Raw genomic sequence first — 18,361 nt, forward strand, 5'->3', positions numbered from 1 at the left:
AATATCTATGGCAACAGTGTTTAAAAATACTGTTTCTACTAATTTTTTAATTTCTTATAATGGAGCTTTGAAAATGCTGCTTATATTAGCAGCTTTATCTAAATGTGGTTCATTAGCTATTAATTTTTCATATTCTGAATCACTTGTCTGCTTGTTCATCTGTTTTATTTTCTACTTTAATGTGATCGTGGCAAACAAGCAATCACTACACCAACAGTGTTGACAGAGCTCAAGGCCAGGTTGGATGGGGCTTGGAGCAGCCTGGTGTAGTGGAAGGTGTCACTGCCTGGAGCGAGATGAGTTTTAAGGTGCCACCAAGCCAGCCTGTGATACTATGACAGTTTTGAGCAGCTAAGATTCCTCTTGCGCACAATTTTACTGATTACAGCACAAAAAATAGGTTTGTCTTTGGAGGCAAACTCAAAGTAACCAGTGTAACTTTGATCCTAAGAGAGGTGGATGAATTCAGGGTCCTCAGCTGATCCTGGTGCCCTGTGTTTGTTGCAGGACGTACGCAGAGCCGAGCCAGCTGGGCGGGGATGAGGAGGATGGAGTGGAGGAAGAGCTGCCCAGCAGTGAGCAGAGGCTGTACTGGCATGAGGACTCCAAGCCTGGCACCCTGGTGTAGCCCCTGTGCAGTCCCTCTTTCCTACCCCTGCGTGCCTTGCACAAAACACCGCGGTTCCGAGGCGGACCTCGGGTGGAACTGGCAAAAGGAACAAAAAGAGGAAGCAGGCTGTTCTGCTGGGAAAGGGTGAATTCAGCATTAAGAGGGACTGTAGCAAACTGACAAAGTCTTACCACAAATGGAGTTTCTTTGTGAATCCATACAGCCCACGGGAGCCAGGGCAAGCCACAGTTCATCTATGACCAGATGCAGCACTTGGTTGAAGTATTTATATTTAGCAAGCACTTTTTGGGAAGATTGGAAGATGTTGAAGGCAAACCTCAGAGAAAAAGAAAAAATGTGAAAAGGAGACTCTTACGGAAAAACCAGGAATTCTAGGAGCACAAGTCTGATGTCTGAAAGAAGAAAAAATGAAAATTTATTCTACCATGGCTTATGAGGACCTGGAAGAGGTTTCATAGGCTTATGAAGGATAGATACTGTGTGTGTGAGTGAGGCAAAGGGTGACTGAATCAGTATTGGAACATTACTTGAAGGAAGGTTGGAGTTTTTTTATTATGGAGGTTTGAATGAGTCTGTCTAGTTTTTGGGGTGTTGTTAAGAGTGTTTGTTAGCACCACAAGCAAGTTCTGGAACGAACAAAATTTGCTGACACATACATTGTATAAAATTACAGGTAGTTGTGGATTTGGAAACAGAAGCAGTAAACTTTGAAGTCTCTTTTCCATGATAAAACATAATTAATAATGGCCTATTTAATGACCTTTCCATGGTACAGCTTCACTGTGTGGAGGAATAGGCAAATTTTCACCATGGCTGCATGGTGACCCCTGTTCATCAGGCAACAGTGACACATTGCTGTGCCCCATTGGGTCGAGGATCCACAGTGGGGAGCCCCAGGGGACAATTTGGTAGCAATGGCCAGTATTTTAAGGTGGATACAAACACAAACAGCCAAGTGGGTGCCTTAAAAAGAGGGGCATTAGAATTGTACCACAAGTCACCTTGCAATGCCAGGTGCGTTGCAGAGTCACTGAGTGACAGAACAGCGTTTTCACAGAACCATTTGTGTAGGAAAAAAACATGTGACTGCAGTCTTGATTTAAGAGGGATAAACCTACCTCAGGTCATCCATCTGTAGGAACAAATTGGCATGGGGTTATCCTGCCTGATTCCTGATGACTCGTCTGCATACGGTAAAATCTCTCTCATTCCTCAGCTGTACTGTGCTTCAGGATTCCAGAAATGGTGCTCTTTTGTTCTTTTATACAAAAGATTAGTTACTCCTTGTTCATATTGTGAATAGAAAGGTTTCTGATAATCTTTTTTGACGTTTTTTACCAGTATTCCAGAGCATGTAATATATACAGAAGGACACACTTGTTAAGCTGGTACTTAGTTGTTTGTATTATTAGAGTCGCAATTTGGAATTAAACGAACAAAACCAGAATAAAAAATAACTTATTTCCTTGGTTTTGCATATTTGTATAGCCTTCTAGAAATGCGAAAGCTCTTTTTGCTTATTCTTTTACTACTCCTGAATTTTTTAGACCTATTATTTTGTATAGGTCAATAAACTAAAAAGTGTGCTACCAAAACCACTTCAGCATTTCTCCTGTTTCTCCTTGAGTCCTTGGGAAAGTGCAATGTGTGTTATTTCAGGGATTTGAAGTAAGTCACCGTGGTCTGATTTCTTTTGGCCTGTGGAGTGCCAAGGGTCAATGGCCTCATCTGAAGGAAGGTTGGCCCCAGGCAGGTCAGAGATCTGAATGAAAACATCAGAATATCAGGTCAGAATTTCTGCTTCTCCATCAGCTGTACTGAAGGGGAGCCAAGCTGGGCTCACTCAGCATCCCTCCAGTGATACAGAGACAGAGGTGCTCATATGTTGTTGAAAATGCTTCTTGCTCATCTGTCCTTGCACCTAGGAATTGCCACAGCCTCTCCCATTTGGAACGTGACTTTTGGGGTTTGTGTTGCTCTTGTGCTGGTTCCTGTTTGGAGTTTGTGCCCCCTGAGACACTGACCTATCTGTAAGAGTGACAACTGCTTCTGCACCCTGGTCACCCAGTAGTTGAGATTATTCAGTCTCACTCTCCTCTCTCAGAGTTATTTGTCATTTCTTACTTTTTGTGGTGTCCAGAAACTTCACAACCACCAGTGAATTTTATTCTTATTTTCAGGTTGCTGGTGAAAATAGGTATTAAAAAAAATCTGCAAGTGTGCCCATTAAAATTACCCCATTACATGACATTGTACTTTTGCATTTCTCCCAGCAGCATTTGAGCATTTTCTGCTGGCAAGTTCTTCATAAATTGACTGCTCCCTGCTGCAACAAATCACCAACGCTTTGAGCAGGAAGCTGAGTGATCCCAAGACCAGAAGCTTTTCCTACAAAAAGGAAATGAGATGTGTAATAAGGCCTGTGCCCCATTTAAAGCTTGGTTTGCATTCCTTTATTTTAATGCTGTAGCCAGAGTTTTGTATTGGCTTTTCCATCAGCATTCAGGATTTAGCTCAGCCCAGCACATCCATGTTGGCACAACGCTGGCACTCAGCCTGGCCTCCCAGCTTGCTGTATCAGAGCCAGGGTGATTTTGGATGAAGTTGTTGAGAATATGGGAAATTTGAGGTGGATTTCGGTTGAGGATGGTCTGCTGTATTTGGGGGTATTTTGTGTAAAACCTCTACTGCCAGAGTTCAGAGCTTGGTCATGGTTTCCAGTTAGCAAGAGCTGAGCAGAGGAACTGGAAATCTGAGTGGGGTGGTGGAGCTGTAGCTCTTGAGCCCCTCTTGTCATTCTCCACATGCCTGGCTCTGCAAGGGTTTTGTTTTTAGGAATGTCTATGAAGAGTGGAAGTACAGAGTGAAGAAGGAGGCCCAGAAGAAGAGAATAAGAATATCCAGCTTTTCTCTGACGTTGCTTAGGGTCAGTCTTGGGTGGCACAGGGAGGGAAGGGGAGACCATGAAGTCCCTGTGGCATCTCCTGCCAATCAAGCAAGCTGCTGCTGCCCCCAGTTGTTCCTCAGGACCTTTAACTTTGCCCTTTGAATATTTCCAGCTTGCTTTGTTGCATTTCTAGAGTGATGTTTTGATGCAGATGTTCAGCTGTTCAGAGTCTGTATAATGCAGCTGAGGAGGTAATAAAGACATACTTGCAATCATTATCTTATTTGTTCACAGCTGAAATACAAATTGCCTGTGCTTTGTTTGAATTCCTATCTCATCTGTGTGTTGCTGTTTAACCACAGCCTGCCTCACCAGGGTAACTGAGGACATCTAGTGCCTGACAGCAGAGTTGACGAGAGGAACCTTCCTGCCTCTTGTGCTCCTCTGGAATTCTTCCTGACCTTGCAGTATGAAGAAATACCTAGAAATTCTGATTTGGTAATATCAGAATAAAGCCAAGAGGTGAACAAGGTGAAACACCAGACCCATGGGGTTTGATTTTACAAACCTCTCTCTCTTCAGAAGGTGGATGCTGCTGATGGGAGTGTGGAGGGGAAATAAATCCCCACTTAAATCTGTATGTAGTGGAATGTTTCTGAGGGTTTTTAGTTTAAAAGACCCAGTCCTTGCCAGGAATCCTTAAAAAGGAATTTGGGCACTGAGCTAAAATAAGCCATGCCTGATAATTTTAATTTCTGTCTGCTTTTTCTCTGCTGTTTTGAACAAACACACTCTGAGATCTGGGAGGACAAACACTGTTGGGAGTTGCCATGAGCCCCGTGGGAGGCTGGTGGTGGACATTCCTCCAGTGCAGGGGCCAGGAAGGATGAGGCTCAGACCAGGAGCCCCTTCTCCCAGCACAGGAAAATCTTTTAAGATCACTAATCTTTAAAATTCACCTGATTATACTTATGTGAAACTTTCTGACCAAGGTGACTCAACATGTGACTCTTGCAGGTTTCTGCTGACTTCTCATTTATGATCTTGGACTTGCTCAGCTGAAGTGTGAAAAATGCAGCAGCAATGTTTGCTGCTCCTGGGTGGGTGAGAAGCCTCCACCGTGACCCCGCCCATCCCAAAATGTGAGTAGGAAATCCTATAAAGACTGAAGGTTTGCTCCATCTTCTGGGCTTTGGGATCACTACAGGAGAGCTGCTCCTGAGCCTGGGGAGAAGCTCCCTGCACTTGCCTGGCACTGTCTGGACAAGTTCACACTACTCCTAGGAAGACGTCTGCATTCTACAGTGTCCTTCCATCTCCTTTGTACTTTTCTGTCATGTTTAATAAATTTCTAAGGTATAAAACTGACAGTCATGGCTACAGCAGGGCCTCACACAAGTAGCAAAATCTCTCTCGGTGAAATCTCTCCCAGGGCAGGATTTATCATCAAAGTTTTTTACTCTGTGCTTTGATGGAGCAAATGAAGCCTGAGGTGGCTGAAGGAGGGGCACTGTGAATTGTGATCAGTGCTGGTAGGACAGGAGGACACATGACACCAAGGTCAGGGCCTTAATGACAGAGAAGCAAGACTTTTAGCAAGAAGCATCTCCTTGCTATCCATTCAACTTCGTTATCCCTGTCTGACCCTTATGATGAAGGGAATCACCATAAATCCTTCAGCAAGTCCTTGACTGCAGAGGGATGTGCTCTACCTCCCAGGACATCTGCCCCATTCCAGCACAGCAGGAATGAGTCTCAATTTATATTTAATCATTAGAGTGCCATCAAAGAGCTGCAGATGGAGAAGAGTTTGCAGCCAGCCAGGGCTCAGCAGGAGTAACTCTAGAAGAAATCCTTCCACCTGTTGCCAGCCTGAGGTTAGGGAAGGACGAGTCCCCTGTGTACAGAACGAGGTGGCCATGTGGCCTTTGCATCATCACCTTTTGGTGGCAGGAGGATATGAGCTGTGGGACTGATAGGTTTGGATGCTGTAAAAGAAAGATACACCCAATTTCAGTGTGAAGGGTGACATTATTTCCTAGGATGACTCTTTTTCTTATCTGATCTGCTTGAGCTGAATTCAGTTTCATATGAATGTGGAGGTGATTGCTCCTTGAAAAAGTTTTGGTGTTGCTTCTTGAAGAATCCTTGACATGGTGTTATTGCAGTTCTGATTTAATGGTGCTGCCAGGCAACCCTGGGAGTGAAACTATAGACTTGGCCTAAAAAGAGAGAATACATTTTAACATTTAATTCTAGCAATGGGTTTTAGCGTGAGGCTTTCGTCGCTCTTGGGGTTCTGCCCTGCAAACCCAGAGCACAGATAAATTGTGAGAATAAAGGTAGAGTTAGCAGTAAATGATTGCTGAATTGCATATGCTGTCACAGCTGGGTTCTTACATAGTTTTCAGGGAGATTAATGTCTTCTCTCAAGGTCTGAGCTTGCATTTCTAATTCAAGTATTGAATCTCTGAGCCTGTTTTGCACACAGGTTTGCAATAGCAACCCCTGTGTTAGTAGTAGTAAACATGTGGGTTAGTGCAACTGTGTAATGCCCGTGGGTAGTGTGAGATTCAGCACCATGTTTGCCTTGTCTGGGTGAGCTGTGCCCATCAGACAGGAGCCAGTGCTGCCCCAGGGTCTCTGTCCCCAGGCAGTCCCTGGTGCAGGGGTTAGTGTCCCCTTTTGATGGCCATAACCAGTCTCAGTTCTGTTCCCAAAGCAGGTGCAGCCACACTGAGGCAGCTCAGGGCACCTTTTGGATTCTCCCTTTGGTGAAAAGTCCCAGGCAGAGCCATAGCTCAGTCCCTCAAGTCAGGGTCAGGTAACAAACATCATAAATTGCTTGTTCCCCATAAAATAACAGAATTACTCATGGTCTGTCACAGACCTGAATTTATTCACCACAGGCTGGTTTTCTACTCCTTTTGGCAGCTGTTAACACTGTGCTTTGGGAAGAAGAGGTAACAAACCACCACCCAGGGATGAAAACGTTCAGGTATTTAGAAGTGCATCACCAAGGTCACATAAATAACAAGCTGGGAAAGGAAAATACCAGGTTAGCAGAAACTAGTGCTGAGTGTTCCAGCGTTTTGCCCATGTTTGTGCTATAAATGATACCTGGGAGCAGAAACTTCTTCCTGTAGCCACAGATCTGCTCTGTGTACACTGAACCATGGTGCAGAGCAGCCCCCCGGGGGCTGTGGGGGTGCTGCTCCAGCCACTTTAGAATGTGGTCAGTAAAGAAAAGGTGGGAGGTGGCAGGGGAGGTGTAGTGTTGTTCAGTGGCAAGCAAGCACAAAAAGTCGGTCTTTGGGGATCAGATTTGGAACAGGTTTTGGCTCTGAATCAGGCAAAGGTTTGTTCTGGGTCAGCCCAGGCTGCCAGGAGCAGCTCATTTACCTTTTGTGTCATCTCCAGAACCCCACCAGCAAAATCTCTGTCGAGGTTCATTTGTGGGGCTGTCTCCTACTCCAAAATCATGGGGCTTTTGGTGTTTTTAAATTGTTTAAACCAGTTGAAATTATTTAGAAATCTATCTGCTGATTATTTAACCCTTTTTGATACAAACCAAGGCATACACATGGAACTTGCTAATGCATTTCCCAACAGGATTACTTTGTGGGTGGTCAGTGCCTTACCCCAGGCTGAAATCTTCTGTCCTTAATTTCCATCATGGCTGAAGTCTTCTCCATGCTCCCCTTTTCACCCTGCACTTGTTTAATATTTTCTTCTCCCTGTAATCAAGAAGGATGATGACAGAGGTGGTTTCCTACTGCATAGGTACTGTAGCTGCTCTCAGACTTCTCTAAAAATGGAAACTAAAATAAATAAATAAATCACCAAGTTATTTGGGGGGGGGAGTCAAATTAGAAGCATCCAGATCCCACTGAAAGAGGAGATGCAGCTCCTTTTGCAGCTCTAGAGGCAGAGAAAATTACAAGACATCAACACAGTGGTGATGGGAGAGATCACGGGAGATGATGGGAGATCTCAGCACAGTGAGATGTGGTGGTTGGTTGAGCTGGGGCAGCAGTGGAGGGCTCATATCCCCATCCCTGCTGCTCCCACTGCTGAGCCTGCTGCTTCTCACAGGGTTTGACTTTGCAGCTCCCTGTGAAGTGACTTGGGCAAATACTTCCAAAGTCAGATGTCCTTACTCTATTTGAGCAACAAACTCAATCTGATATATTTATATCTGGAAGAGTTTGGAGCTGTGGTAGGTGATTTTTTTTTTTCGCCTTGGTGTTTTTTCCACAGGGTGTCTCTCTATGACTGCTCCTGTTCCTTAGTGGTTATTATTGTTGACATCCCATCATCTGACCATTTATAATCCCTGTATTGGGTTTCACTGCATTGCTGGACATGCTTGGTGTGTACTACTGATTGTCAATTTTAGACTCTCCCATCAGCCTATGAGTTTCTTAAAAGTAATGCAAGGTTATGTTACATGGGTACATTCCTTGACTCATTCCACTTGCATTTAGAAATGCCAGGGATGGGTGATAGAGGGCAATGAATGTGGGGAGGGTTTACAAGCAAAAAAAAGCAAAAGCCAACATTATAGTAATTGCTCTCCAATATTTGGCCAGCATGTGTCCCAGCAATTACCTATAAATAGAACAGTTTTAGACACTTAAAACATGGGTTCGTGGGCTGCCTCCTGACAAATGGTGGCACAGCAGTCAGGCCTTCCTGATATTCAAGTAAAGAACTTATCAGCCTTTTGCCCTTCAAGAGGGACAGGTTGGAATTTTTGAAGAGAATGTGTAAATGAGACAAAATTCAATGAAGTGAAGCAATCCTGCAGGAGAGGCTACTGGGTTTCATTCCAGAGTCCATCCATATGTGAGTACCTGCCTCACAAACAGCGAGCAGTGAGTCAGAATGGTTCACTACCAAGGACACACCTCTTCTTCTATCAGTGTGCTCCTAAAGTGCTTTAGTTTAATGCCTCTGGGGTTCCAACTTAGTGTGAATTTTGAGCTGCTACTACCTGTAGGAATTGCTCTGTGATTGCTGCGGGTACCTCTTGACTTCTGCTGGGGCTCTGAGTGCAGCTCTGGCACAGCACAGCTCTGCCCTCAGGTAACAGAGCAAGCACCTCGTGCAGCAGCTTGTTAGTCCAGGGATTCCTGACCAAGTGTCAAATTGGTGTGGAAATAGCAAGCGTCACCAGTGGAAGTATCACTCCTGTTTTAATGAAGGTTGAGAAATGTGTGGTTATTTTGGAAAGCGCTAAGGGGAGCACCAACGAGTTCTTAGGAAGAAGATGGGAGTTTGGACTTGGAAAAGTGTTTTAGACCCACCGTGAGCACGTCCTCACCTCAAGGGTGTTGTTTGTTGCTCTAATGTGCTGTTACCAGAACACCGAAACACCAAGCAGTGTGTTAGGAGAGGAAGTACACCCTGGAAACATAATTTATGGAGGAGAGACCTAAAGTAGGCAAAATATGATCCCCACCTTAGAAATCTGTGGGATTAGCACCTGTGTCACCGGGAGAGGTGTCACCAGGCAGCCCCTTGCTCTGCATCTGATGGGGAACACATCATTCCCAGTATAGTGTTTCCTAATTGTGGTATTGACAAGTGATATATTTCTACTTAAAAGTGGTTTTCAAATACTTGATAGTGTTCTCAGTACTCTTGTTTTCCTTCTCAAGAGGACTTCATAGGTTTGACCCTGCTTAACTTAGATGATCTGAAAAGACCATGGCCCAAGATGGCCTGGCTGAGGATCACGGAAACCCAAGAAGGTGGCATGGGGCAGGCAAGAAATTAGCAAGTGAGAAGTAAGCACTGAATAGACAGCTTCTGTGGCCCAAACTGCATCGTTTGGGAGAGTAGCATACCAGCTACTGAAGAGCATTGATTTATTTGATAGCATCAGGAAACCATTTATGGGCTCTATTATGGGCAGCAATTGCTGGGGGTTAGAGCTGCTGGAGCAGAGAGATTGATGTGTGGGTCTGCTGTTGTGCTTGCTACTGCATAATATTAAACAAGGATCAGGACACCCCTGAAATACCAGAGGGGCAAATGGAGCCATGGCATTCTTGGTGTGGATTTTTATTCTTTTCCTTTACCACTTCTTCTGTTCTTAAAATTTTCCCTATTCCCTGCTGTGTGGCAGCATGAATCAAATTAGGACCTGTGAATAATGGACTTTTAATAGAGGTTAACAGGGCCTCGACATCCATGTTTCATGTTACAAAACACAGCAAAGAGACACCATCATCATGCAGAGCCTGTTTTGATGCTGGCAGACTCCAGCAGAGTGTGGTTGAGACTGTGATGAGAAATATGGCTTAAAAATTGGCAGGGCATGGTTTCATAGCGTCTCTCCTATGGTTTTGCTCCTACATTTGCAAGGTGAGGGATTTGATTTGACACCCCTGCAAAGAAAATTTGAATTTATGAGAGGAAATCTTCCTCATCCAATGAATGGCCCAAACTGTGAGAAGCAAACTTAGCCACCCTTGCTACTCTAGTGTTACAAAGAAACCATGCACACTGTGATGTTGGAGGTGTGGCTTTCTGGTTTGCTGTGTGAATTTAGCAGCCTATAAAATATTCTGAGGAAAGGAGGCACTTAGATTAAATGGACACCTGAAAAAAAAAAAAGAGTCTAGGGAGTTACATCAGGTCTACAAATATAGCAAAGTAAATCTTTGTAGTTGCTTATTAATTCTGGAGAAAAAACAAAACAAAAAAAAAAAAACAAAACAAACAAAAAAATACAAGGTAAAAAGTAGGAGAAGGATGAGGCTGAGATGAACTGTCAGCCAAGAGGAGCTGATGGTGCAAGTGTTGAAATGATGTTCATGATAGGGACAGGCCAGTCAAGAAGCAGGCATTGGCATTGCCCTGGATGGGAAATGTTTCCCCTGGAGCACTCAGGCTGCTTCAAAGGGCTGGTGCCTGTCCTTGCACAGACCTCTGTCCCCAGGCACAAGGTGCATATTGTACCAGCTCCATCCACCTTTTTCCGTCTTGGAGGACTTCCCCCTGACCAGGATGTGAGGCCTGGAAGAGGTCACCAGCTGAGGGTGGCTGCACTCACCCCAAAACCCCCTGTGATGATCAGCCAGGGCTTAGACCTGGCCAAAGGCAGTGCAGGGCCTGTGGTCTTTGGCCCTTTTGAGATAGATTGGAGATGCTGTGGATACAGAGTCCTTCCTGATTCTTCCCAGAGGTCAGATTTCACCTGCACATCTCACTGGTACCACTCATGTCCCTTCATCCTGCTCTGGTGACTCCAGTGTGGGGTGAAGCCCTGAGCAGTGCAGTGTCCTAGGAATCCTCTGGAGCATGTCTGTCTTCTGCCTCCCTCAGTGGGGGACACACCAGCTGCACTGAAATGTCAGAAGGGTTTGCACAGCTGACAGGTTGCTGAAAATGGAGCATCGCCATAAATTCTCTTTATCCAGCCAAGTGCAGCTTAATATAGACTTAGCTGCAAGGGCTGTCTCCTGCACTGAGCCCAGGAGCTGCCACAGCTCATGACCAAAACATGAACTTGGCGATTTAACTGGATCAGCTACTGCTAGTAAGGGGGGAAAAAAGAAAATCCTTTGAACTCTTTAGGTATAAAAATTGTTAGAGGAAGGAGGGAGGAATGAACATGTCTGAACTTGGCCAAAACTCCGATGAAGACGTGTGCCCTGAGGACATTGATGAGGATGAAATCCTGGCTAACCTGTCCCCTGAGGAGCTGAAGGAGCTGCAGAGTGAGATGGAAGTCATGGCCCCAGACCCTGCAGTCCCGACTGGGATGATACAGAGGGATCAAACAGAGAAACCCCCAACGGGGAGCTTCGACCACAGGTCCCTGGTTGACTACCTGTACTGGCAGAAGGCATCCAGACGCATGCTCGAGGATGAGAGAGTTCCTGTCACCCTCTTGCCCTCTGAGGTAACAAGAAAAAATCACAAATATTTATTATGCATCAGCAGTGGGATCTATTTTATAGCTTTAATACATTAACCTGCCTCTGCTTCTGTCCCTTACGTAAGGTAGAGTACAAACGAAAGTAGATTAATCCAAAAAGCCTCATCAGTGATAGAATCCAGCTTGGACTGATGTCAGGGTTAGTAATTTTTTAATTGCTTTTTCCAAATATTTACTTAAGCTTTTTAATAGAAAAACAATTCTAATTCTAATTTGAGTAAAGCAAATCACTGAGAAACTGTCATAAGATCAGTTTTGGAGGATGTAACTCTAATTTATTTGACTTTGTATGTGGAAGAACACCATGTTGCTGTACCATTGAAGATTATCTTAATCATAGAAATTAAATTATTAACTGACAGAATTTAATGACATACTGGAGAAAAATCTCAAACCACTGTATTCCAACAGGGTGAAACATTTGCTAAAAACCAACCATGCAAACACTGTGAACTAATTCAGCCCTACTCAGTACAGTGCTTACATTTATTTGACTATCCCCATGACTTTGAAATAAAGTTAAGGTCATACTTAGATACCTTTCAGGATGAGGGCTACACTTAAAAATAGGTTAATAGAACTGAAGCTTGGCCAGATGAAACACATCCATACTTGCATGTGAAGTTCACTAGAAGTGAATTTGAGGTAATTGATATATTTTTTATTTTTGTTTTAAATATCAGTGGTTTGCTAATACACCCCATTGCGGCACATCCCAGACTTCCCAGGGCAGGTTTCATGGCCTTTGGAGCCCAGAGGAAATCTGTGGGATTTTTCTCCTCCTGCAACACTCTTTGGCTCAAAGAAACAGTTTTTTTAGACACTTCTGAGCTTAAATCTGAAATCTGGGTGTGGAGCTGGCTTCTGCATTCACAGCTGGTCGAGCAATCCCCATACCAAACCCATTCACCACCACAGCCCCAAGGGCAGAAGTGACTGGGACCATTTTGTCTAACTTTGGGTGCAGCACAAGCCATGACATTGTCCTGCCTTAAGTAGTGCAAATCTCAGGGAAATAGCTTTACTTTATTAGTGCTTTATTAACATTTCTCTGTGTTGGAGGAACTGCTTGCAAACAGATGCTTGACAAAGAAAAATCTCAGTGAGGAGTGTCTTTGGAATTGGTAGACGTATGCAATGTCAATAATTTATTTGGATGGTAGAAGCCTCACTGCCCTGCAACTGCTTTGTGCAGGGGCTGGTTTCTTATCTTTGAACTCCAAACTGGGCTAATATTTTATCTTCAGAGGTGCTGCCTTAGGTGTGATGCTGTGGGACTGCCAGAGCATGTGGCCTTGTTGTCCCTCGTGCTGCACAATCAAGAGACTTGATTCCACAGTGGTCACAATGTGCCCTCTTCACTCCTCCCTGGGCTGAGCAAACCATCAGGGGCTCACACTGATGTCCAGTGCTTTGTGGCATACAAAGGAAACTTTCTCTCTTGTCAAAGAAATCTAAATCCAGAAAGAGAATTTGGATCAGAAACTCTTAACCCCCCGAAGGATTCAAAGACCATCTTAACATATCATTAAATATCTTGAGGATTTAATTGTCAGGACTTAATTTAGTAGGCAAAGATGAGAAGCTGGTTTGCAGCCTCTCTAGGAACAAACTTCCTGTGTTCCCAAGCAAACTGGTACAGCCTGAATTTGCAGCAATGACACTTTTAAGGATTATTCTCTATTGTATGGACATAGAGGGATCTAAATCCAGCTGCTACATGTTTATTTGAGCAGAAAGTTATTGTAACAAAGATGTTTTGAAACTATTTCAACTGTGAGGTTTTGTCTTCCTCAGAGAAATGCTGCAGAGGAGATGGAAGGAGAGTCTGGCAGCAGTGGTGAAGTGGCTGGCAGGAGGATTCCAGGAACAGAGGAAAAAGAGAGACATTACCAAAATGAGCACGTGTCCGAGTCAAGAACACACCCTGGGGAGACAAAGAAAAATGGAAGTGGTAAGGAGAGAGTGGTGGAGGAGGAGGATGAGAAAGAAGAAGCAGAGGAGGAAGAAGAAGATGATGAAGAGGAGGAGGAGGAGGAAGAAGAAGAAAATGAGACTGAATTGGAAACAAAGGAGGATTACACCAGTGAGAACAGTCACGGCAACCAGATAAGTCAGAAGTCAAGCACAGAACCAGGAGAAATCAAAGAAAAGCCTAAGGAAAAAGAAAAGAAAATATCGAAATTGAACATCCCCCAGAAGTTAGCACTGGATACCAGCTTCATGAAGCTAAGTGCCAGGCCTTCAGGAAATCAAACCAATTTAGAAGATAGCTTGGAGAAAGTCCGGAAAAACAACCCAGACGTGAAGGAGCTCAACCTGAACAACATAGAAAACATCCCCAAGGAAATGCTGATAGATTTTGTCAACGCCATGAAAAAGAATAAGAACATAAAAACGTTCAGCTTGGCCAATGTGGGGGCTGACGACAACGTGGCGTTCGCGCTGGCCAACATGCTGAGGGAGAACAGGAGCATCACCACCTTGAACATTGATTCCAACTTCATCTCTGGCAAAGGCATCGTTGCCATCATGCGCTGCCTGCAGTACAACGAGACGCTGACGGAGCTCCGCTTCCACAACCAGAGGGGCCTGCTGGGCCACCAGGCAGAGATGGAGATCGCCAGGCTGCTGAAAGCCAACACCACCCTCCTTAAAATGGGGTACCACTTTGAGCTGCCGGGGCCCAGGATGGTGGTGACCAACCTGCTCAGCAGGAACCTGGACAAGCAGAGGCAAAAGAGGCAAGAAGGGCAAAGGCAGCAGCAAATGAAAGAGCAGAAGGAGTTGATAGCCATGCTGGAAAATGGACTTGGGTTGCATCCTGGGATGTGGGAAATGCTAGGGGTGCCACTGCCCCAACTGAGGATGCAGGAGTCCCCACAAGCCCCCAAACCCCCCGTCCCTGCAGCTTTGTCACTGAGCAAAGGGCAGGAGAACACGAGGCCGCCAGCACCCGAGCAGCCGTGCAGAGAGAAACCCGTCAGCTTCAAAGTGGTCAAGCTGAAGAAGACTCAGCGCAAACCCCCCGTGCCAGAGTACGTGGAGCCCGCTGAGAAAACCAACCTCAAAGACGTCATTAAAACACTCAAACCAATTCCCAGGAGAAGACCCCCTCCCCTGGTGGAAATAACCCCGAGAGATCAGCTCCTCAACGACATCCGCCAGAGCAACGTCGCTTATCTCAAGCCGGTAAGTGCAGAGCGGAGGCTCTGAGCTGGGGAACAGCAGCCACCTGCTGTGCTCTGAGCTCTGGTTGGAAATTCTGGGCATTGGCAGGGCTGGCAGATGCACCTGCACATGGCATCGCCACCCTTTTGTGTCAGGCTGCCACTCCTGGTGTGCAGGTGGTTGTTTTCCAACAGCACTGAGGTATGGCTTGCTCAGGGAACTCACTGCAAGCACCAAGGCTGCAGCGTCCCTGCCTGCATCCACGAGGTAAAAGAAAGGAAATTCACTCAGGGTGTGAGCAAACCCACAGAAACTCAACCTTACTGTACTCAAAATAGTGCATTAGTTACAGCAGGCACATGCTATTATAAGACAACTGTTTCAGGAGTACAACAGGTATACTTTTTCACATTAGTCCCCCATAAGCCCCATGTTTCTCTCTTCAATAGCTGTATCTTTCCTTAGCTCTCACTTTGTACAAGAGAGCACTGTCACTTGGCACACACTGAAATCCACAATCTGCAGCCCAGCTCCTGCCTCATGCAGGAACAAGGAGTGTATTATTTTAGTGATCCTTTGCTGCTCATTCTTTTGTTTGTCCTTATGTAGATCAATTGCAAAATTCTAGTGCTAACAGGAAAAAAAGAAATTAGATCCACCAGCAGTGAAGATGGAACAAGGCTGTGGGAAGAAAGTAGTGGTACTGTTGAGGATTTTATATTTGTTTTCAAGTAAAACATTGCCACTGAAAATTGGCTTAGTGGTCAACACGAGTTCAACATCATCCTGACTTTGAGAATATCAGCCCAAAACTGAACGCTGCCTGTTGGGTATGCTCTCACTTGGGTACCAAATTCAGGGGTTGCTTCTCAAAATGCTGGCCACCAGATTTAACCTCTTGCTCTCCTGACCTGTTATATTCCCTTGCATTGATTCATTGAATACTAAAAGCTGGCTGCTGTATTTGTAGCTTGATGCCTGTTTGTATTGCCAAGGCTTGAGGAAGAGGACAGAAATTCCCTTGTAATTAAAAATAGTCAAGTAGTACTTTGTAATTATTTTTTTTTCAATATTGACATTTTAATATAGTGGGCCTAATTTTGCTTTCATTTATACTTACAAAGAAATAATTATTTCCTCAGTAATTCCAGACAGTAGTTTGTCCTGCTATTTCATCAGAGGCAGGTCCTGCAGTGACCTCAGATCCTGGTCCCAGGATTATCCTGAACATTCTGTCCCCTAGGCAAGTTTTGGTGTTCTGAGTTTCTGCTGGCCAGTCCAACTTGGCTGCAGCCAAGGCCTCTCCTCAGGGCATTTCTGGCCTTCCTAGGCCAGTCTAGGATTTGCATTTTGATTCTACATCCCAGACAACAAGACCTGCTTGTGGAAAGCTCACAAACTGTGCTGGTGACAGCAGGCTGGTCCTTCACAGCCATGGGACCTGCTGCCCTCCCAGCTTCCAGAACGGTGGAGGACAATGGCACTTGTTCTGTGCCAGGCACAGCCCTTACTCTGCACAGAAATGGTTGAGAAACCTGGGTGCTGCCATGTATCAGGGGCAGTACTGAACCCCAGCCATTCCCCCAAAATGATTGGGAGGATTTTATCCATGAGAACTGTGGGTTTAAAGGTAGAGGGATCAATTCACAGTACATCCTAAATATGCCAGGTAACAATTGCTAACACAGCCCATGGAAACATGAAATGATGGACATGTACTGGGGGCCTTGGGGTGGTTTGTTTTGCTGGATTGTCTGGGGATTTTTTGGGTTGGTTCTTTTTGGCCTCTGTCATTAGAGCACTTGGGTTGGATTTGGGGCATTAGGGTGTCGTTCTCCCCATCCTCCATGATCTTGGTAACTCCTTTTTGCCTCAATTCCCTCAGCTTCATTTGTAAAATGGAGTTTTACTGCATGAACTGAGCCGGGTGTTTGTTCTCTCTGTGGTGGAACTCAATGCCTTCAAATTGATTTCCTGGACCTCAAGCATTGCAAACACCAAGTGGGGCATTCCAAACAAAAGAAAGCTCCCAACTAGAGCTCCTTGGAGTTCCCAGCTGTTATATTTTTAGCTCCTGAGAGTTTGTATTAGACTAATCTGGACTGGTAAATAAGACTGAGAAATTTCCTCCTCCTAATACTTCATGTCCTTGTCCAGGTGCCGTTGCCAAAGCAGCTGGAGTGAGATTCCAGACTGACCTGAAGAAAACAACTTGGAATAAGGACTATTCAGGTTTTGCTTACAACTGTTTCAGCAGAGGTTTTCTGCAGAACCCAGGTGGTGTATTCGACTCTTTGGGAACAAAGCTTGCAATGCACACTTGTGTAAGTGTGGTGAAAATGGCTGGCACAGGAAGTCAGTGCTAAGCATTTCCATCAAGTATCAAACAATCCTGCTGCCATCTGTCTGCCAAGTGGATTTGAGGCTTCAGTTTGTTGTGGGAGTATTTTCTCAGAGGCATCAATAACCTTGTCTTTCTAGTTTGTCAGCAAACTATTTTGCTTCTACGTTGTCCTTCTGCTGCCAGATTCTGCAGGAACACGCTGTGCTTTACCTTATCTTTCTTTTCACACACATGCTACTTTATTACTCTCTTGTCCATGAGAAATGTATTTAGTTTCCATGTATACAGCTTCATTTTTTTAGGCTAAGGAAACAGAAGTGAAATAAAGCTCTCTCTGTAAGATGCGTGCAGCACTTCTAATGCTAACAAAGCGCTCACAGACAGAACGACTGCTCTGTACAACAAACACCTTCCAAACTCCCTCTATTTCAGAACAATGTCTAGTGGGTATTGTACCTGATCAGCATTTAAAAGATGATGCCATGCTCTGCTTTGAGAACTGTGATGTCCAATCCCTGTGATTCACCTCTGTCTTACTGCAATCCTTAATTGCAGCCACCTTGCAGAGCACTGAAATGCCATTTTAGGTCTCTCTCTGTGCTGTTTTTGTGGCAGGAGGATGAGCCTCAGCTCTTTTCCAGGGGTTTAAGAAACTCCTGGATTCCTCCTAGTATGATGTGTGAATAGCATCCTACATCCTGGTAGGGCTGGATTTGAAGGGGTAAAACCTGTATATATACAACTTAGTTTTTCCTTTATATTTTTGTGATTTATTTTCTCCCCCCTCTTTATAATCACACTACGTTCTTCTGCTCTCTTTCTTGTAAAGCAGCTACAGGTAAGTCACACTCTTGTGAAATACATCCACAAGAGACCAATTGTTTTAGGGGCTTTTTTCTTTGTTTTTAAAGCTATAAGGCACAGGGAAAGAACAAAAGCTTTCCCTCTGCTAAAATGCACCTTCCTGTGGCTACTTGATCCAAAGGCACAGCTTTGTAGCTCCTGGCAGGATTTCCTTCAGGTGAGTTATTCTCCGAGTGGCAAGTCCTAGCAACCTTCCCCTGGCAGCTAAATCCCAGCCCCAACCTGCTCCCCCTTTCCATGTTTATTTTATAGTCCTGTAGTATCAGCAATGTCCAGGACCTCTTGAATCCAAGGTAGTCTCTACTACCACTTGTTTGAATTTTCATTTGTTCTTGTCCTTTTGGTACCTATTACCTGGTCTCTTTCCCATCTCCACCTTCCAAACTTGTAAAGCTCTTTCTCAGCTCTGCTTGTGTTTGCAAATGTAATGCCCCAAACTTGGGAAAGCTGCTTTCTGTATTGCCTGAGAGAGCAAGTTGCTTTAAAGTATCACACAACAGGGAAGTGACATAA

At 44.8% G+C, this 18,361-nt stretch overlaps 2 protein-coding genes across 2 annotated transcripts in view; both read left to right on the forward strand.

The window, feature by feature from the left end:
- FRMD4B (FERM domain containing 4B) overlaps positions 1 to 628 on the forward strand; it is a 76,338-nt gene extending 75,710 nt beyond the window's left edge. Inside the window, exon 23 of the mRNA XM_062500700.1 lies at positions 508 to 628. Within this exon, the coding sequence (XP_062356684.1) occupies positions 508 to 628 (121 nt within the window). The remainder of the gene's footprint in view (positions 1 to 507) is intronic.
- Positions 629 to 11,136: 10,508 nt separating this feature from the next.
- LMOD3 (leiomodin 3) lies at positions 11,137 to 16,824 on the forward strand. Its single transcript, XM_062500805.1, has 3 exons — positions 11,137 to 11,433; positions 13,267 to 14,661; positions 16,798 to 16,824. The coding sequence occupies exons 1-3, from the start codon at positions 11,137 to 11,139 to the stop codon at positions 16,822 to 16,824; spliced, it is 1,719 nt and encodes a 572-aa protein (XP_062356789.1).
- Positions 16,825 to 18,361: the final 1,537 nt, after the last annotated feature.

The sequence above is a fragment of the Cinclus cinclus genome, chromosome 12 (genome assembly GCF_963662255.1).
Source record: "Cinclus cinclus chromosome 12, bCinCin1.1, whole genome shotgun sequence".
In the NCBI taxonomy this organism is placed as follows: domain Eukaryota; kingdom Metazoa; phylum Chordata; class Aves; order Passeriformes; family Cinclidae; genus Cinclus; species Cinclus cinclus.